The 22,832-nt window shown below is 34.6% G+C and overlaps 1 protein-coding gene across 4 annotated transcripts in view; it reads left to right on the top strand.

The window, feature by feature from the left end:
- Positions 1 to 22,832, top strand: part of Mondo (MLX interacting protein mondo) — a 190,163-nt gene that overhangs the window by 113,362 nt on the left and 53,969 nt on the right. For all 4 annotated transcript variants that reach the window (XM_067091866.1, XM_067091864.1, XM_067091865.1 and 1 more), the window contains one exon: positions 4,641 to 4,736. In XM_067091866.1, coding sequence (XP_066947967.1) covers positions 4,641 to 4,736 — 96 coding nt within the window. The remainder of the gene's footprint in view (positions 1 to 4,640; positions 4,737 to 22,832) is intronic.

Below are 22,832 nucleotides of genomic sequence, written 5' to 3'. Positions count from 1 at the left end.
CATCCAACTATGCAAGTGTGAATAAAAGGTATTTTAATTATCCCTGGCTTGTTAACTACATGAGTTGTGTAACATTTGAAATAGCGTGAAATATTTTTGTCTGTGAAGCTGTCTTGGGTAAGTGAAAGGAACAGCCCCTGCAACATTGTCAGGAAGGCAGGGAATTTCAGTTAATGAATGGAAAAAGTGTTTGCAGTTTTCTTTTCAGAATACTTTGCATGTTTACATAATTTTTTGTTGAGCATTCAGATTGTTATAATAGTTCAGTGATTGAGCAGTTTTTGGAGTATTTTGCCAAATAACTTATCTAGCAAAAGTTGAAATCTCACTGAGTTCCTTCCTTCCTTTGTATGATGAGATATATCCTGCATGAAAGGCTAGCCTAGACTTTTTTTTTAACCAAGGCATTGGAACAACACTTGGATAGAATGAATATAAGAATGGTTATAATAAACAGTTCATTTTGACTAATTTGAAATGAAATTGTGCTTAAAAGAAGGTCATAAAAATTAATTATCTGGCATAGGCCTATCGTTTGCTTGCCAGTGCTTCATGTTCTAGCGGTCAACATCATTAAAGGTAATTTTTCCAGTTTATGGACATGGATGTAACTTTAATTTTGCATGAAGTTGTTTTTATATTCATGCAGTGAAATTATACATAGAGTAAAGCTTGAATGATAAGGAAATCTTGTGATCTGAACAGTTTGTGAGCATAGGTCTACATATAGCCTAGTCGATACCAGTGAGATAAAATGCATAATTTTTTTAAAGCCCATTGTTTGTTTGTGTTCGATAGCAGTAGGCTATTTGATACAAGCTTGTCTTTCTTTTGCTTGTATATTATTGATATAAATCATCATGATTATGATATATTAAAGGTGTTAGGGTTCTTGTATATGTAAACATTCAAACTTGTTACTTAAGAAATAGCTTGAATAATAAGCCAACAGTATCGGAAACATTGATTTTCAGCCAGTCACGAGTGACACATATGCAGGTGCCACATCATCAACTGTGGGTGGACAGATAGAGTTGAAACCAACTTTAGTGCTTGGCTGGGTTAGTTTGAAAGTAAATGCTACTTATCACTATATCTGAATTAGAGAGTTACAGGGTTAATGTTGATACCTATAATGTGCCTTGAGCAGCTCATAGTAGATGACACTTAAGGTTTATTTTTTTAGAGCCCCTTGTCTTCACCTGCAGATTTCTGCCTCTTACTTTTCATCCAGTCTCATTGGCCATGTGCCACCTAAGGATCAGCATCTTGGATATATCATAAGTATCTTCATAATTGTGTCTGGAAAGGTCATGAGCAAGACTAATGGCTATTGACGTTTTTCCTTATCAAGTTGTTTTTGGAAAGCACTGTTCTTGTAAAAATCCTGTTTGCGAGGCAAATATGTTTTATATTATCATAAAAAAATTGTATCTCTATTGTAGTGCAGGGCTCACAATAACAGATCGATGTTAGATTCAGTTGTAAGATTTGATTGTTATATTTACCTAGCCTTAATTAAACAAATAGATCTTTTTTTTACTGATCAGGTTTTCCAAGCACTGTGCATGTAAATCATGTATGATACAGAGTTTGTGTTTGTGGTAGTGTGCTTATTAACATACTTCATCTTGACAGCTTTTTACAAAACTTACAGTATCCTAAAAATTGTCTCGCAAGAAATTAATTTTTCATCCCATAAATTATGTAAAGTGGGTGTAGATGCTGAAATATATTGGCTCTCTGTTCTTGTGGGAAGTAATGGAAATGGATGTAACAGTCATGAAACCAATGCCGTAATTACTCTTACCAGACCAGATTTAGCTATTCCTGTTAGTTATTATGTATTACTCTAAAATTCAGCATTTTGATGAATGGCAGACTGAATGAAAAATAAATCTGATGATATCTCCTACGTGTTGAATTTTGGTGTTGTTCATACCAACATTATCACTGCAGTGAAATGGATTTTTTCTCTTCTCCTAATTGATCATTCTTGTTTGACCCATCACTATTTGTTGAAAGGATTCACACGGCTCAGTTTCTTTACTGTAAGTAGAGAATGTAGGTTCCCACTAATGTTGAAACATTTTATGTAAATGTTCAGACTTTATCCAACAGTGATTGTCAAGTTTTGGGAACAAATCGAGTAAGAAAATTTTGTTGAAATTTTCAGACTTATAGTTTGTTTAATTGTTAGAAGGAAGAGAAACAGTTTAGTAAAATTGTAGTTCATTCATGTTTAATTATTAGAAGGAAGACAAACAATTTAGTAAAATTGTATTTCATTCAGAAGAACAAACTGTCAGGTTAGTTATAAGAGTGTTAAGCATTTTAATTATGTGGTCATGTTAAACTACCTAGTAATTTAATAATAATTTTTACTTTTCACTCATTTGTCATATTAAATTGTAATAGGGATTAGATGTGTATTAAGAACTTTGCATTTCTCTCTCTTGTCCTTTGTTGTGGGTCATGGTTTCAAACATCATCTTGATTGCTTTATATTATGCATATCCATCAAGATTGCAATGGTTAATTATGTTGTTTACATAAATTTCAAGTACAGAACATTATTTGGTACAGAATTTGACTAATCTGTATTTATTATCCATGTGCTCTTTGTGAATATTGTGTACATGTGCATCTTTTATGATCACTTTATGCATCTTGTTTGTTGCAGCCCAAACATTTTATTATATTTGTTTCATATTTACTCCAAATTAATTAGTGTGCAAGAAGAAAAATTTCTTCTCAGTAATGCAAACTATTATTGTATATTTCTACTTGGCTAAACAGTTCAGTTTATGTATACAGAATATATATTAGTACATATTTGGGTCATGTGTTCAAAATAACATATATTTGGGTAGCTGTAATTGGTTGCAGACATTCATTTTTTGTAAGTAGATACCTCAAATTCCTAGAATAGGTTATTACACAAGAATATGTTTGTGAGGTTCTAAATACCAACAGGTGATAAATAATGTTGAGTTTAGCGAATTTGGGGGACCTACTATGAATGCATTAGAAAAAAGATTTTTAGGCCAAGGGTTTTTAGCCATACTCCAAGGTGGATTGTAAGTTCTTGAATACAAGTAATGCATTAGAGAAGTCTCTCATGGCCAACGAGGGTAGAGAATGGCTATTCCACCTCGTAAACACAGATAGAACCTGACCCAGTGAGAGGAAGAGTTTGTCTGATTCCTGAAATGAAATGACTGTAATCCATGTTATTAGGGGAGGGGTTCCTTATCTCCACAGTCCACTAGACATGGCTGAATATGAGGTGCTAGAACTTCAAGATAATGTAGGTTCTTCAGTAGCTTACTCCATATAAATGATTTGACTCATTTCCAAGTCATACAGAATTCCTAAGCTGAAATGCTGTTATCTTGCCAAAAGTCACCAGAATACCATGACTGAAAGGTACCACTTGCTTGGATTTTTTGGGAGCTGGAGAACCATGGAGTTAATAGTGCTTATTTTGAGTCATTTATTTAGATTCAAAAGCGGTTAACCTTTGTATCATTATGGGTCACTAATCACCTGTGGAAATTGTCTGGATCATTGTGAAAAACAAATTAATAGTATCTTAGATGACTTCACATTGGTCTTCAATTCTGGTGACATTTGTGGTACCAATCTTGTAGATAAGTTGTTCAGTTAGATGTCAGTGGAAACAGTGTTGAGTGAGCCAGAACTGATGTCCAGTGTCTCTTCCAGTGTCTCTGCTGTATGTTAGATGGTCAGATGCCATTCAAAGCCATACAGTGCATGACATCCACTTGTTGATTGGTAGTTGATATTTATGGGCATCATGACTGGTGGTCACATTGTGTGTTGTTTGCTTGAACTCGGCAGCCTACTTCTTATTAGTGTAAGTTTAAAGGTAATCTACCAGCTGTGTTGGCCATGTAGTCATGGGTGTCCTTGTGGTTATAAACCTCTTTTGTAGGTTTTTTAATCATGGCAGAATCGTATTTTTTGCTCATGAGTAACTTTTTTTTTATAATAATCACATCGTTATGAAGATCATACCGATGTGATTATTATAATGGCCATTCTGTTTTCCCACTTATAAAAGGAGCTATAGTTAATGTAGGGTAAGATAGTCTGACTCATGATTATCTCATATGTGGTCCACAGTAAATTGAAACAGGTTTCAGGTGATTAAGCTGAATGAGGACGCAGTGCAGTAGATGTAGGATGTAACAAACTTGTCAGCTGAGCTCTCCTGGTGGCATCAGGTGTTCATCAGTAACACTTGATAGCTAAGAAATAGGAAGGAACCAGGGAGGATAACCTTTCTGACATTTCATAAGGTCAGAAGAAACAGAGGTTATTAGTATAGGGTTATACCAAGGAAAATCAATATGTGCTTCATAAATTCAGCTACTCATCACCTAAGTTGTGTAGCACAATTTATGAAACATTTTTTATTAGAAAATATTTGTATTTCTAGGTAACATTTTTTTTTTTACTTTTTTATACAAATTAAAATGTACATAATTTTGATAGCTGATTATTTAGTGTTTATGGTAATGCAATGGGTGTTTTCCTATAATATCAATATTTCTGTAACTTTTTTCATGTGTCGTACCTTATTAGTTATTGTTTATCTTTTTATTTTTTTTCAGCCCGTGGAACTGGAAACTCTGATTTCATTCAGCCTGGGCTTATTCAGTTGCAACCAAATCTGGAAGATATCATGGACATAGTAGAACCATTGCAAGGTAAGGTATTAATCTTACTTGTGTAAAGGTAAGAAAATTATGTTCAGTGATTGACTAGTTTTGTGGGTTTTCCTTGTTGGTTTTCCTTGTTCTTTGAGGTTTGATGGTTGAAAGAAGTGTGGGAGAAAGAATTTTTGAATATATGTTTGCAAGGTGATATTTTGTTTGAATGTAAGGTGGTATTTTGTTTGAAGTGCCTTTATTCTTATTGTGATTGTTAGGATACTGTTTTCTGAAAAGTATGCTTTCACTAACTTAGTTCTTGAAGAACAAAAAGATGAAAGAATCTTTGGTTATCTAATGAGTCCTTTCATGTTTTCATGAGTATTTTGGGTGCATGATGCCATCTCATGTAGTTTAACAGTAGCTGTAACAAGAATAGAGTTGCTAATAGACTTTTCAGTTTGTTTATTATAGAATTTGGTTAATTTTGAGAGTACTATGCTTGTTACAGTTTCATTTAGGTAAACAGAGTAGTAAATAAAAAAATGAAATTGAAGCAAGGAAAGCAATTTGTCAAATTAATAAGAGTTCATAATATATATATATATATATATATATATATATATATATATATATATATATATATATATATATATATATATATATATATATATATATATATATATTTGAATAAGCTTTTTAGCATAGTAATCTTTTGCACGTGCTGTTGTCTTTGTTCTATTGAACCTTTTCATAGGTTTATGAGTAGATCTACATTGTCAGTTCTGTGATGGATGTGAAAAATGTTTTTTTTTTTATTGATTACAATTCATGGAACATAGTATTATGTTATTGTTTCGTACATGTGAAAAGAATGTTATAGGTCTCTCTGGATGGTGATCTTTTGTGATGACCTAGGAAACTTAGAATTTTTAAGAGTGAATTTGGTTTACTAAGAGAAAAAACTTTACTCCTTTTTAAGGGAATACTTTTCATTAAGAAATTTTGTATTTTAGTTAGTTGTATGAGTATGCACTGTTTACCTAATTAAAATGTGATCTTGACATTTAATAGCAGTGCTAAGAATGGTAGTGAAATGCTCTCATTTTGTAGGGAGCATTTTATTTTTGCATCAAGTTGTGGGGAAAATTTATTTTTGCATCTTTTGCATTAGTAAGCTGATTTTACAACACTGTACTTTAAATCCATAGAAAAGGAACACAGGAGGGAAGGTATTGTTGAGGCAGAAATTCTACTTGTTTACTTCCCATGCCATAGTTAGTGGTTAGATGCTTACATTTTTCTTCCACAGTGGGGAATATATTTGTTTGAATTACGTACATCTCTTGTTTCTTTATAAATTGTATATAAATGTAGTGGGGGCAGGTCTAGTATCCAGGTAAAGCTTAATCAACTATCTAGTCCCAAGTCCAGGTCTGCATGCATTGATTATTTCCCCAACTGCTTTCCATCATATGTGTAAGTGATGCTTGATGAATATTTTTCTATAATAGCGTTGCTGTAATTTTCTTATATCTTTCTTCTCTTTATAATACTATATTGAAATTTTCATCTGCATTTCTTCTCTAAAGTACCTAATACATGTATTTTGCTGTGGCTCTGTAGATTGCTTTTGCAGAAAGTAGACTGTTCCAAACCTCCTTAAACTTCTGGTGACTGAATGAGGGTGAACTACTACTGAGGTAGGAAAAGCCACTGGCTAGCATATTGTAACCATTTGCTATTTACCATGTAGGTGTTACCATTTAATTTGTGCTGAGAGTAGCACGTTATAGATGATACAAAGATAGCTTGACTTACAACCAGTTAGGTACTGCTAAAGGTTCTTCGATGTGCTCTTTCAGCTGCTCTGTTGCTTCCTGCCTCTTACTTTCATCCTGCCTCTTACTTTCATCCATTCCCTTTTGTTTCATCCTACTTACATAGCCAGATTTAACGTTACCCCTCTCTGATTTTTTTTTCAAGTATTCTATCAGAGAAATCCTTCATGTGAGCCCTATAAAAGGTTAGAAATGTGACTCAATGGTCTTGGTAAAATGACATAATGACATTCTCACTAGGAATTTACCATATTTAAGAATGAAACTATACACAGTGTATTCCTATTTTGATGTTTATGATTGCTAGGTCAGTGTCTGCATCTTTGTTTTGAATATACAACTAAAAAGAACATACTGATTTTGTTTCTCTCTCTATATCATCCATGATGTCAACATTGCACAGGCCCATCTACCTTTACCTGAGAATAAGTCTTATATGTTGATCATTTTTATGTGTTGTATGTTTTAGTGAGTTTTTTGTGAATAAGGGTAGTAATTTTCATTTTCGCCATGTTTGATTGTCTGAGTATTACAGTTTTCTTATTGTCTTGGCACTTTGTTGTTTGTTAACATTTTTATTTGTTTCTGAAATTGTTTAATGAAGGCACTGTTTCATTCTTGCCACCTTACCAATGTATTTTCATGCCATTTTGTTTTGAACTGATAATGGTTATTTCCTCTTCTTGAGCTGAAATTATTCAAAGAACTTGCTCAATTAAGGGGAAAGTTAGCTTGTTACAAAAGTGTGACCAACCAATTCTTTTAATTTTTTTTAGATTTTTAGCCTGTAGATTGCAATGTAAAATAAACAATTAATTGAAATATTTCAGATGCTCTCTGACCAATGCAATATGAATTAGGTTAATGGGATCATGATTTTGTTTTATATTTGTATGGAAATTCAGAAAAAAGTTTCATTAGGGTTTTGCTTTCCTATTACTACCTAGTACACAAACATTCAAGTGTATGCTATAAATTGGGTTAATGACATGTGCTTCATTAATAACAAAAGATTTCCAGTATTTTATTAGCATTCAAAAGGAAGACACATTGCTTCAGATCACAGGCCATGATTATGTTAATTAGCAATATCATGGTCCTAAGATTGTAATTAGGTGAGCAATGAAAAACTAAGCTGGGATCTTTTGGTGTGTGGTTGATCATAAGTATGTTCCCTGCTGTCAAGGATAGCATTTTTCTTCCTGAATTCCCATGGTCTTTAAAATATTTGTTTCATATACTCAAAGAAAAACAAGTAAAAAATGCGCCAAAGTTTCTTTGATGGAATCGAGTTTTCTATACAGCGTATAATGCTGTATGAAACTCTTAGCCGTGGCCCATGAAACTCAACCATGAATGCGGTGGTGGCCTCAGCCGCAGGCCATGAAACTCTTAGCTGCGACCCATGAACCTCAGCCATGGTACAGTGGTGGCCTATGTTATTGGTACCTATAGCAGTGCCAGAAGTACTATTATGGCTAACTTTAACCTTAAATAAAGTAAAAACTACTGATGCTAGAGGGTTGCAATGTGTTATGTTTGATGATTGGAGGGTGGATGATCAACAAACCAATTTGCAGCCCTGTAGCCTCTAGTTTTTAAGATCTGAGGGCAGACAGAAAAAGTGAGGATGAACAGACAAAGCCGCCACAATAGTTTTCTTTTACAGAAAACTAACAAGCCATGAATTATTTCAAATAATGCCGTCATTAGTACACAAAGTAACTTGCCAAAAACCTTGAGAGAAATGTTTAACTTGAAAAGGATGCTGTCAGTGTGCCTCACTTGGTGCACTGTAGGCATTACTCAAGGTTCTTTGCAGTGTCCCTTCGGCCCCTAGCTGCAACCTCTTTCATTCCTTTTACTGTATCCCCGTTCGTATTGTCTTTGTTACACCTGGCTTTCCACCCTCTCTAACAGTTGTTTCATAGTGCAGCTGTGAGCTTGTCCTCTTACATCTTTCAAACCATCTAACTCTCAATTTCCCTTTCAATGCTGAATAACCTAATAGGTCCCAGCGCTTGGCCTTTGTCCTAAATTCTATATTCCAGTTCCTTGAAAAGGATGGACTAACCATCTGAAGCATTTGACAGATGCCTGATGGGATGATCTTTCAGTGGGCTGTTTGAACAGGGCAAAGACAAAAAGAAAGCATAGTATGAGCTATTGGATGAGCAGAGCCAACTCTCTGATTGGTGGCAGAGCCTTACTAAATAGAAATATACAGAAAGATTGTCAGTGATGGCACAATGACCAGAATATACAATACAGTCTATCTCCCCAATTCTTAAATTTACAGAGATCTGTCCATGACAAAGCTATTGTTGATTAAATAGTTTCTTAACAGGAATGTTCCAGAGCAAAACTTTTCCATGCAAAATTTTTCACAGCATTCACTAATAGACATTGATTTTCTACTACGGCCAAATATGTTATTTTTTTTTTTTTTAGAGCCAAGAGGGAAAACCACCATGAAGTAGTTGACTAACAAAAACTTGCACAACTAAATATGTTAATTTTTGTTAGACCCAAGAGGGAAAACAACTATGAAGTAGTTTAGTAACCAAAACTTGCATTTGAAAGTAAATTTGTATCCTTCTGTATGAACGTTAGCAGATTGGCGGAACTGTGAAGTTACTACTCAAGAGGTCATATTATTAGGTGCTGTATATTAGATGAAAATGCTTGGCGTCTTATTATGTATATCACAAAATCTCTTCATTTGTAATTGATTTTGGTTTGAAGCTTCTTTTTTTTTTAATACTAGTATCAATATCTAGAATTGGTCCTTATTAGGGTGCATTCACACTGCAGTAAAATATAAGCACATTAACAATTTATTGCCCAAATATTACACAGACAGATTGAAAACATGTCAGTGACTCATTGGTAGTCCTGACTAGTGATTCAATTAATTATCCAGCCTTTGCCAAAGATTAGCTCTCCTCTTATGATTGTTGACTTGTTTTCAAACTGTTTGTGGTGTGTATGCATTAAGCTTCAGAAGTGTGTTTATGTTTGGTAGTATGGATGCACCCATATAAACCTCAAGGACTTCAGGATATATAAAATGGACATCAGATACAATATCCCTATTATTCAAGATAACAGATTATCAGCAAGTCATTAAATCTAACACTTAAGTTGAAAATTTTGATTCATAGACCTGAAAATATAAGTTGGCGATATTAGGACTATGATAAACCCCCCATTGGAATTCCTGTTTATTGTCTCTTTATCATGTTATTAAAGTTAACAAAATTATTGCAGACAAAACTTTGACATCTAAAATGTTGATTTAATAATACTATCTTATGGTAGTATTTCATAACCACACCGTATTTTAAATACAGTTTTTACCTTAAAGAGCCACTATATATTCAATAAGATCATCATTTGGCAGTGTGATGCTGTAGAAAGTACAAAAATCAAAGAGTGTTAACATAAAATCACCAGTACATTTAGAGTTTTCTTTACAATTAGAGATGGCATCTAAAACTTTGCGTTGGTATTTATAACAGTTGTATCTCTATCTCTTTTATTATATAGTTTATTTTAAACTAGATAGAGCTTAATCTCTGCGAGTACAATTAAAGGAATTGGCAGCAATTTGAAAGTCAACCGGATTTTTTACAAAATCTTAGTATGACAAATAAAAGGTATAATGTACTTGATATAACTTCAGTTCATTGACAACGTTTGTTCTGATATTAATTTAAAATGGCTGATTTCAAATACAGTACGTTGTTAGATTCCATTTCTGAGATTCAAATGTGATCATAGTACTGTATCTTAATAAACAAAATCAAAATTATTACTTGCTTTACCCAAAGGCCTATGATAGACTGATTCTAAAACTTTTAAATTTTGTTACGATAACTAAATAAGTTACAAGTATTAGGAAAGGTATCCCGAGTACAGCATTAGCAGTCCTATATAGCAAGGTTTTGACAACCCGTGTGTGTATGCCCCATGTGCCAAATCTGTTATGAGTACTAAATGAATTGATCCCATAAGGAATAATGTAAATTGAGTGAATCCAATCCAGACTAAAAGTACAGAAAATAGAAGTATTTTGATTTAACAAGCTTAGCGTAGAGAAATCACAGAAAAAAGAAAAAAGAATAAAATAAATATAAAATTTTTCTCACTTTACCTCTACGTAGGAGATTTGTTGGCATATGTGGAAGGTGAAGAGGAAGAGAGATGTTATTGTCTGGAAGGGGAGTCCCTTTCCATAAAAACAGCAGGTAACTGAGCGTTTGGGGTTGTTTCACTTTCCTGTCTCTTTCTTGAGACTCACTGCGTTTCTCTCTTGAAACCCCTGTCCAGTGGTGTTGATTGTTTTTGCTTGCATTTCATAATGTTCTTAAAGTTAGGTATAGCCTTATTCATTAGTTATATAGCTATAGATTTGCCAGGGTGATATTTTTCAAGGAACTTTGCACTTCCCACCATTTTGCACACATTTCTTTTATAAGAGAACCTTAATTACCTCCTCTCTTTCCTCCCTCTGAAGACTCAGCTGCCATCTTTTATTGCTCCCTCTGAAGGTCCTGCAGTTCTTCTGGGATTAGCTCTGCTTTCTGCTCCCCCACCAGCTCCTCTACATCATCATCACTGACCTTCATGCTTATGGACTTTCCCAGAGCCACATTACCCTCCACAACAGGCTGAGCCTCAGAGCCTTCAGAATCCCTTTTTGCTACATCTGGTCACAAATTCCTCCGGGCAAGGTTCATGGTCCTGTAAGAGACATCTCCCAGGCTTTGTTTGTGTGAGGCTTATGCAATTGAGGATGTTGGAATGGTTCTTCCAGAATTCTCAGAGTGTGAGCTCTGTATCGGAGGTCACTTCAAAGTACATAGTGCTTTTGTGTAGAGTTTCTTGAAGTTAGAGATGACTTGCTGGTCCATGGGCTGGATGTGAGGGGTCATGTTTGGGGGAAAGAATTTGAGTGTTGTGAAGTTAAACCCTTCCAGCAGTGGAGCATTGTTTAGCACAAGAGCGCCTTCACAGGCAATTGTTTCTCCTCAAGGTATTTCTTGACACTAGGTACAACCACTTCATTCATCCATTCAACAAAAGATTGCTGGTTACCCAAGCTTGACTATTAGCCCTCCTTCTCACATTTAAGCAATTCACCAAGACATTATTTTTCTAAAAGAAAAAAAGTATGGTGTTGTGAGTGGTAGACAAGCAAAGGGTTCAGTGTCAGTTCCTGACTTGCATACCCACAAAGCAAAAGAATAGTCTTTCCCTCATTGGCTTGTGTCCTGCCAATGACTTCTCTCAAGTTTTATAGGTCATGTTTGGCATCTTTTTTCCAGAACAAGCCTTTCTTATCGCGGTTGAACACTTGTTGAGGAAGAAAACCCTCAGCCTCTACTTGGATGTTAAATTCTTTGACTTAATTTTCAGCAGGATTATTGTTAGAACTGGCAGCCTCCCCACCTCACTTTGTATATCACTTCTCTTAAATTTTTCAAACCACCCATGACTGTGTTAGAATACTTAGATATATATATATATATATATATATATATATATATATATATATATATATATATATATATATATATATATATATATATATATATATATATGTGTGTGTGTGTGTGTGTGTATGTAGAACGAGAAATGAATTTCTGTCGCCAGAAATAAATTCCTTTAATTCTTCATTGGCTGGTCGGAGATTCGAACGCAGGTCCAGCAGAGTGCTAGCTGAGAACAATACCAACCCATCGAATGAGGAACTAAAGAGGCATATATATACAGTATATATATATATATATATATATATATATATATATATATATATATATATATATGTATGTATGTAGATATTTGTTTACATATATATGTATATGTATATAATTTGAATGAATAAATTAGAAAAAAATCAGGAGCAAAATAATTATATGTATTAGCCAGATTTAAATTGATCACATTAGCAACAAAAATGAACAAGTAACTACAGATGCTTGTAGATCTAAGTTTAGAACCAAATTGCAGTTTGGAATATAAATTTCATATGTGCCTAACCTTTGCTGCTGCATGCATTTCCTGAAGCTTGAAAGTTTATTGCAGAAATGTAAAGTAATGGACATATCAAAGTAAAAGTAGAGTCAGTGGTGGACAGTATAAATGCACTAAACCTGACTGTCCAAAGTTAAAATTCTTGTTCCACCCACCATTGCACAATACTTATAACCCACAGAGTATGTAACAAGCCACAGTATTCTACTGCTTGTAATACTTGTAATATGAAATTACAGTATTGCATAATTGCCAATACAGTATATATTGTTATTTATGATATAAAATAACATACACAGTTAACTTTTATAATTATGTATACAGTAGAGCCCCAGTCCTCAACATTAATTCATTCCAGAAGAAGTGTTGAGATGTGATTTAGTCGAATTCCGAATCAATTTCTCCCATAAGAAATAACTGAAAATGGATTAAGCCGTTCTTGACCACCAAGCATTACCCCTAACCTTGCCTTTTTATATAAAACATTACACAAATTACAATTAAATAAGTTCAGAGTTAAATAACTTACCATATTAGAAGCACTTTTTACATTTTTAAATGCATATTATATTAAAAAAATTGGCCTACGACCAATGCAGCCGTATTACTGATGGTAGACCGAGCTCCATAGGCTAGGCTAGGTAGCTTATAGGCACTACCAGAATGTACTGTAACGGGTACACACAAAAACTATTGTTAATGATAACAACATTGAAAAACAAGCCTGATTATTACAGTAAATTAATAATACAGTATTAAAAATAAGCCGAATTACTGTATGTCTTATCATAAAATTAAGAAAAATTTCCTAAGTTACGCACTCTTTCATACTTCTCAGTAATCTCCTCCTTAAGTTCTATTGTAGTTCTTACTGTCTTTCTCTTCTGCTCGTCAGCAATGGCTGTCTTGGTACCCATGATTAGATGAAAATGCAGTGCAGAAAGCCAAAAAAAAATGATGATAAACTGTACAAGCATGTACTTCTCCAAACAACAGTAGCAGCATGTGTGGGCTTTAAACACTTTTAAATATGTGTGGGAAGGATGCCACCAACAACGCCAACTAGCGGCGGCTGACCGAAACACTTTTGTTTACAAACATTATATAATTCATCGGGTCAGATTCCGGTTTGCGGTTCAAGCTCTGACGCAAAATTTACTTGAGATTTCGCGTTGAAATCCAATTATGCCGAGTTCTGGTACAGTCGAGGACCAGGGTTCTACTGTATTCATAATTAACTATAATTGTCATAGTCAGTACCAGGTTATTATTATTATTATATTTTTTTAGTCTATCACAGTCATCCTGTTCGACTGGATGGTTTTTATATTGTGGGGTTCCGGGTTGCATCCTGCCTCCTTAGGAGTCCATCACTTTTCTCACTATTTGCTCTGTTTCTAATAGCACGCTCTTCTGCATGAGTCCTGGAGCTACTTGGGCTTCTAGTTTTTCCAGGTTCCTTTTCAGGGATCTTGGGATCGTGCCTAGTATTCCTATGATTATGGGTACAATTTCCACTGGTGTATCCCGTATCCTTCTTATTTCTATTTTCAGGTCTTGCTACTTATCAATTTTTTCTCTTTCTTTCTCATCTACTCTGGTGTCCCATGGTGTTGCGAAATCAATGAGTGATACTTTCTTCTTGATTTTATCAATCAGTGTCAAGTCTGGTCTATTGGCACGTATCACCTCATCTGTTCTGATACCATAGTCCCAGAGGATCTTTGCCTGATCGTTTTTATTTCTCCCTCAGGTAGATGTTTGTACCACTTATTACTGCAAGCTAGCTGGTGTTTCTTATTATTATTATTATTATTATTATTATTATTATTATTTATTATTATTATTATTATTATTATTTAGTAGACGAAACCTATTCATATGGAACAAGCCCACAGGAGCCATTGACTTGAAATTCAAGCTTCCAAAGAATATTATGTTCATTAGGAAGAATTAAGAGGAGTAAAGTGAAATACAGAAAGAAGAGATCCCACTTATAAAAAAAAATAATAATAATAAATAGATAAGTAGATAAAAAAAGGTTTTAAAATGGAAGTATAGTATTAGGGTAGTATATATTGCATTTTCGCTTGAACTTCTGGAGTTCCAACTGCACGACATCCTCTGGGGAACTGTTCCACAGTCCAGTGGTGTGAGGAATAAAGGACCTCTGGAACTGAGAAGTTTGACAGCGAGGCACAGTTACTGCATATTGGTGCTGCTGTTTAGCAAATCTGGTTGCTCTCAGCAGATAAAGGGGATCAGGGATCAATTGTGAATGTGAAAGAGCTCTGTTGAAATACAACTTACGAAAAAGTGACAAACAAGAGACCATCCATCAATGGTCCAAGTCATAATTGCTGCTATTATGACACAGAAATGTACCACCATGAATCACTATGTCTAAAAGAGATAACTCTCTGGGAGAAGCAGACAACCACACTGGAGAACAGTATTTCAGTAAAGGAAGTACAAATGACCTAAAACAGGTTACATTGATTTTATCACTTATATGTATTGAAACTTTCATTAGATGTTTCCCAAAAGCTACATGCACGTCAAAAGTTACACTTAGAATAGATAAAGCTTCCAGCTCATTCAACAAAGTTCCATCCATGTGAAGAGGAGGATGGGGTGGGAAATCTGTATGAGATCTGCTAATCAATAGTATTTTTGTTTTACTGGAGTTGAGCCTCATACCCACCGACTATACCATTCCCTGATCTGGTCCATGTCCCGATTGAGGCTGAGGGCAGCTTCATTTCTCCTAAATGGAGACTTTGCTATGCCCACAAGTGTTGCGTCATCAGCATACTGAACAATCTTGTTTTCCAGGCCAACGTCCATATCACTTTTATACACTAAAAATAACAGTGGACCAAGAACACTGCCCTGTGGAACTCCAGACACAATAGGTCTTGGTTCACTAAAGATCCCGTGCACAGCAACTTGATGCTGCCTACCTGTAAGGAAATCTTGAAATATAGTAATCCTAAAACGTATCCACCCACTCCAAGATTCTGAAGTTTATAAGTAAGTGCGTTGTGATTTACTAAATCGACAGCAGCACTAAAATCTGTGTGAATTACTCTGCATTCAAAACACTTATCAGTGTTCTCTTGCAAATGGCATGTCAAGTCAAAAAGAGCATCACAGGCACCTAACTGCTTCCTGTAAGTATATTGACTATCAGCTAATGATCCTTTTAGATTCCACATACTTATATAGTAGCTTAAAAATAAGGTTTTCAGTAACTTTGGAGAATACAGGAAGAATAGAGATTGGCCTGTAGTTAAGTGTAGTGTTAGGAATACATTAGTGTACCATTATAATTGTATACAGGCAGTCCCCAGTTATTGGCAGGGGTTCCGTTCTGACGCCGTGACGATAACCAACAGTTGGGAAATTTCTGTGTTTTTTTGGCAATTTTTGACGCCAAAAGTCACCAGTTTTCGGTTATCAGTGCCGATAAAAAGAAATTGGCAATTTTTTGGCGCCAAAAATTGATGATTTTCATTGCTAGACAAGCTCCGTAAAACCTGATTGCCGATAACCGAGCCCTCTAATAACCGAGGACTGCCTGTAATAAGGGTTATGCTAAAGAAGATAATCATAAAAATTAATGGATACATCTTCATATAGACAAAAGATAAGAATGCAGAAATAATAAGCTTTAGGTATTAGAAAGATTAACCAAACAACATAACTCATTGAAAGTATGTTTATGGATGATGCAGGACTTCCATTCAGATTAATTTGGAAGTTTTTAAGCAACCATGTTGGAAATTTATCCTCAGTCAGTTTAACAAAAAGCTGACAGAAATAAATAAATAAATATGCATCTGTAGTTAATTTTTCATTTATTTATAATGTGATAACTTTTAAGTTATCATCTTATAAATATAATTATTCTACCACTTACATTTTAAAGTCTTTTTGATAAATATAATTATTTTAACTTACTTTTTTTATATTCAGCAATGTTTTCCTCTTTATTGCTGAATACAGTAGTACATAAAAGTTTTATAAGAAATGGAAGTTTGGCACTTGATGGAAGTTTATGAGTTGACATTTTTTCCACAATTTATAGTACTGTATAGCCTAAAGTTATTTTTCAGCATAAGCATCAGCAAAGAATTATATGCTTTACATAGGAAATAAATGCTGGGAAAATCATTTCTGCAATTATTTAGGGCATACTTGTGTTATGAGATTAAAGTATAGAGTTGGTTGGCAGAGAAGGATGGAGTAATTGAGAATTGACACTCTTAGAAATGTTTGTAAAGAAGAATATTCCTTATCATAATGGAGAAAGATAAAATTGTGAGGAAAATAATTTACTAGATTATGTGGTATTACTGACTTGTTTCTGTAGATAGATCTGATTTGCTTGAAGTAATGGTTAAGGCACATAAAATTTCAAGTTGGACAGGAAACGATGAAAATATAGCTGAGAGCAGGTAAGGCAAATAACTTTGAAAAAGCAGCATCTCTTGATTAATGTGTTTTAGGTAGCAAAAGTTGAATGGAGTTAGTGAGAGCTAATAGAAGATCCACAGAGGATATTTACTACTAAGACTCCGAATATTTGCGAAGCTTATAATAACATGAATGTCCAGGATGGGTTGAAGGGTCACTGATGAACAAACCACTACAACCAAGACAGTTCACTTTCTCACCATTCATAGGTATTTGGAACCTTAAGCAAATTCAAGTGCATTATGTAACAAGATTATAGAAAGAGAAATTCTGTATGAGAAAGAACCACATCTTAATGGTTTTTGAAAAATGTGGGATGTACTTTTTTTTTTTAAGTAGGTGTAGGTACAGAAAATGATTATGATTAGAGATGACATCAGGACTTCCCTTGCAAATGCAGGATAGGTTCCCTTGTTTTTGTTGTGGTTATGTTTCAACAGGCAGCTGTTGCCAGGGCTACAATATTCTAGGTATGCAGAGAAATATGGTTTAAGTGTTTTATTAATTGAAAATTTCGAGTGACAGCTAGTAACTGTTGGCATTCCAGATTTTTGGGACAGACAGAAATTGATTGGTTGTTGCTTGATATAAAGGAAAGTATTTTTTAGACTCATTGGTATGGAGTACTTTTTGAAGCTATGTGATATTATCATCATCTTAGACAGGCTCATCTCTGTCATTGACACTTATGCATCTTTTATTACCTTTGTTATTTTCAGCAGACCTACGTTCACATTTCTCAAAAAAAACTGTAATGATTGTGTTGTAAAAAGTAAAGTATATGGAAACATGAATAACTGAAAGGAGTAAGAGGGGGAGGTGGAGCACTATGTTTTGGTAAAAAAGCAAGCCCAAGAAGAGGCAGTACATTTCTGTTAGCTTGGGGATATGCTTGACTGTGAAGCAGGTATAGGGAGGGGAGAGAAAGAGAGTAGCAACAACCAGATTGCTAGGTTAAGGTAATAAAAATGTCCCATATGTAAAGAGAGCAAAAGTTGTTGGTGCTTGAATAAGGCCTGCTCTGCATAGTGTAGCAAAGGCATAGGCACTGACAAAGAAAATGGAGATCTGAAAATGTGTTATTACAAAATGCTAAGATTTGCTTCTGTAGTGCACTTGGAAGATCATATTACAAATGAAGTTTCTGAGAGATGTGGTTTACAGGAGCAGGGAAAGATGATTCAGATATGAAGATGGTTTGGATTTGTGTTAAGACAGACTAAGAAACAGAAAAGTTATGTAAGTAGAAGGATGAAGACAAGTAGGAATGCTCAGGAAGTTAGGAAAACATGCATGAAGACCTAGACCACAGGGAATTCAAGCAGAAAGTAGACAAAACAGAGGAGGCTGAAAACTCATTTTACTTCTGAACCCAAAATCTGATTTTAATGTTAATAGTGATGATTTGTAGAGACCATGCACAAAGATTTTGAGTCTATGGTTTTCATGCATAAAAGTAATTTCAAAATAAAACTCTCAAATGGTTGAGGTTATTTTATGGTCTGAATATTCTTTTCTGGATGTGAACATCCTACCCAGAGAGCTGATTTGATCCATCTGGATTTTATAATTTTAAATTCTTGAATGCTAGACTGGGTCCATAATGGTACATGGGGCCTTTATGAAATAGGCAAATTTAGTAACTTAATAATTTAGAACACTGCCCTTGTGACATGTTGGACTAGGGGTTGTCAGTTATCATCTTTAGCAGGTTCTCATAGTTTTTGAACACAGGTTATTGATCCACCATCATCACAATATTTAATGTTTCAAATTCTATGAAAGTTAGGTTGAAATTTTTGGTTGGCATTGAGTTTTTTTTTTTGTGTGTGAGTTATCACCTGAGAGAGCGTACCAGCAGTTAATTATGCCCATCTCTTGGGGCTTTGCAAACCTGGAAAGAAGAAATGTTCACTTCAGAAGCAGTTTTTACTGGAACGACAACCTGCCTTTACTAAGATGTTAGAAGCAGATGGTTTTTATGCAGTTGAAAAACATTGTGAGCCTTCCAAAATCTCTTGATAATTTCTACATTTAAAATGAGAAGTTTAGAAGAAGTTGCAAAGATAATACAAATACTACTTCTTTGTAGTACTATTAAGTAGCAAAGCTAGATAACTGAGTTACTGCTGTGGGAATGCACCTTGTTTTTAAGCAAATGTTTATTTTTTATTCATTTTAGTAGAATGTAACTTTTGCCCTTCATATGCATCAACTTTAGGGCTTGGCAGTAAATTTGTAGTAGCAGGTCTTGGAAGGATCGCAGCAAGGGTCTGGCTAAATCTTCTGTTAGTGTTGTGAGCATCTCCTTCAGATTTATGTGGGATTTATCTGTCCTTTTATGGAGTATTGTTCTTATTTCTGACAGGTCCTGGACATTCTTTAAAGACTTCAATAAAAGGATCTTATTTAGAAAATTAGTTCTCTCATTGAGCCACTTGAGCTCTCGTAGTCATGTCCCTCAAAATTTTTTAGGTATCCAGAATTTACTCTCATGTCCAGCACATGTTGAGCTTGGTAGTCCCTTAGGTACTGCGTGGAAGATACATATTTGTACATTAATCATTAATGTCTTGTTAAATTATTACTTTAATAATAATAATAATAGTAATAATAATAATAATTATAATTATCAATTCTTCTTACTATTCACTGAAGAACATAAAATGCTTGCCTTCCTATATTTCATAAATGTACCTCTCTTGCTATTTGAAGGGCTGTTAGGTTACCACTTAGGAAAAGCCCTTGGTTACCTTCTATTTTTTAGTGACCTCCAACAGGAAAAGCCCTTTGTTACCTTCTATTTTTTAGTGACCTCCAACAGTTTAGGCCTTCTGTTGGTGCTTTTTTTTGGTGGGTCAGTCTTCATATCACTTTATCATCTTGCCATGCATTTGATCTCAGATCACTTTTTCTTCATCTGTTAACTGTGATCTAGATCTGATTATATGGATGAGAATTCATTGGCTTAATAAAGAAATTAATTTTTTTTGATGAATATGAAATGCAGTCTATTATTCCAGCATTATTGGTGTTCAGATTACTTAATAATCGCCTTAGAGAGATTGCAGTATCTAATTTAGTCATTTGGAGCCAGTTAACTTGATAGGTGTATAATTATTGGATATTAACTTGATAGGTGTATAATTATTAAATGTTATCCAAGTTATTAAAGCTTAATATTAATAATAGTATACATATTAATGCAGTTATAATGGTACTATAAAAGGCTATTGGAAGGCAAGTCTAACGGCAGAAATATTTGTGAAATGTGTTACCTGAAGGCTAATGTCCCAACTTATGGTTAGAAAAGGTAATTTCATTCTGCATACCTATATGAGCTAGTAGTGAGAGACTGGGCCTGGCCTAAACTACCTGTAAACTATTATCCATACTGTATAGATGTAATAAACATCTGTCCAAGGAGACGGTAGAGAGGTTACACACTAAAAAATATGTGTATGTATACACGTTACACTGTAAAGTAGAATGCATTAATGAATATTTGATTTGTAATTGGGATGCTGCATTTCAACCAGTGACTGTTATCTCTTGTAGATGCTCTCTCTTTTCTGTAATGTGAACTTCCTGGTAGCTGTATAGTTAATGGCACAGGAGATCAGGAGCTCCAGACTGCTTAGTTTAATGGCTTTACCTGTTGCTTTATTGCCAAGCTTTGAAATTTTCTGCCATTTTTCTGGAGTCCTTATACTGTAGTCTTCCCTCTTAAAGAACTAGATACTGTATATGTATTGTCCCATGGAAATAGGTCCCATTCTCTCCTTCCCAACTTTTTCCCATCAAAGGTAATAAATAGTCCATGTAGTCATTAAAAATTAACAATACATTACTTAGTACCCAGGAAGAAAATCAATGTTCCTACCATTGATATTTTTACTTTAGGAATAAATACATGGGTGCACATAGAGATGATTTTGTATTAGGTTTAACTGGATGACAAGTGATTCCTTATCACTTGTTATCATTGTTGGCCAAAGTCTACCTCCTTGAAGTTTACCATAGTGGAATTTTGAAAACCTTGTTTGGATGTACAGTATTAACAAATTAATCTTTCAATCATTCTTTTTTGTAGTCTTCCCTCTGGATGGAGAGCTTGCTTATTACCGGTTGACATCCTTCTTGCCTCACAGTATCGCTCATTATATTCTTTTTGCACTGGCTTTTCTCATGTGTATATGGTGCATGGGCATTGAAATTAGTTATCACAGGCTAGTGAAGGCAGATATATAGCTATTTGACTAGAGAAATTTACCTAGAAAATCAAGAGATGTTAATGATTTTCTGCATATTAACCAATCATAACTTTAGGTGCTAGACAGAAAGTATAAATGATGTTCTACATATTAATCTTTCATGAATTGAGGTGCTGTCACACAGTTTAGGAAAATAAAAAATATCAAATGAATACAATGCTAATAAATTTTATAGATAATGTAGTTGTTATCCTCTTGGTAATCATTTTACTGTTGGTAATCATTTTACTGTTGTATCAGAAGAATGAGGTGAAACATGCAAATAGAAGGCACGAAGATGTGAAAAAAGACATGGATATTGCTTGTGCCAATCATAAATTGGAACAAATTACTTTTCATTGAGCAGGGCAATAATGGATACTGAATAGTTGATCCTAAATGCTGCAGTTAATCCATAGAAAATACTGCTCTTTTTTTTTTTTTTTTTTTTTTTTTTTTTTTTTTTTTTTTCACTTTGCTCAACAAGCTGGACAAAAACTTTCCTCCTCTGGTAAGAGACTCTGTACTGTACTTGTAAAGAGCATAATAAGTCATTTTGTAAGAATATATACAGTATACAGTCAGTTCCCCGGTTGACGTCACGGGTTCCGTTCCCAGTGGCACGCCATAGCCTGAAAAAACGCCGTAAACCGGAACACCATAACACTAATGGGAATAAAGGTGCCGTAAAATGAGCTTATGGCACTGTAAAACTGCTTACAGCACCGTAAAATCAGGTTAATAGCACCATGAGCCAAGCTCCCTAACCGTAGACCACAGTAACCTAGGGGCTGCCTTATTGCATTTTATTTATTTTTTTTTTTTTCCTCATAAGTTGTGCATTGAAAGCAGTCTTTATCAAGCTGTGTGCTAAAGTCAAACCATTTTATGAGCGGACTCCAAGACCATTTCCAGCGCTGCCAATTCTCCTTAATCCGGCTGCCTTCGCTTCACTAAGAGAAGGGAAGGAAAATGACAAACTTGGCAATCTGGCAAACTTGCTGCCACTTCTTCACTTGGGTCAGATCACTGAGACCCTTAGTCAAATCTTATAAAATGGGTCGAGATAATCTTCCGTGTTCATTGTCTCGCACAGCAAGCTTCCGTAAACACCATGGAGAGTTCCCCACACCGTGTCCTTCGTCCTGAAGAACGCGAAATGGCATACAGTGTGTACCAGTTTTTTAAATGGGAAAAAGAAAATGGAATTTCAAAGTTTGGCATCAATCAAGCAGTCAAACGTGCCGCAGATGCAACGAAGGTATCAAAAAGTACTTTGCATCAGATTTGTAAGGAAGCTAAAGAAATGGAAGAAGAATTTGGAGAGCTGGTTTTTAGGGAAAAGAAAAGGAAAAGATAAAAAACTGTAACAAATGTGGACGATTTCGATCGATGCGTTATACGGCGAACTGTATTGGCTTTTTATGCAAGGAAAGAAATTCCGACGATAGACAAAGTTTTACAAGTGAAGGAAAATATTGGGTTTGGTGGCTGCAAGGAATCATTTCGTAAAGTGCTGCATGAAATTAAAGGATTATATA

This window comes from Macrobrachium rosenbergii, chromosome 48, assembly GCF_040412425.1.
Source record: "Macrobrachium rosenbergii isolate ZJJX-2024 chromosome 48, ASM4041242v1, whole genome shotgun sequence".
In the NCBI taxonomy this organism is placed as follows: Eukaryota; Metazoa; Arthropoda; class Malacostraca; order Decapoda; family Palaemonidae; genus Macrobrachium; species Macrobrachium rosenbergii.
This window is presented reverse-complemented; position numbering and strand designations above follow the sequence as displayed.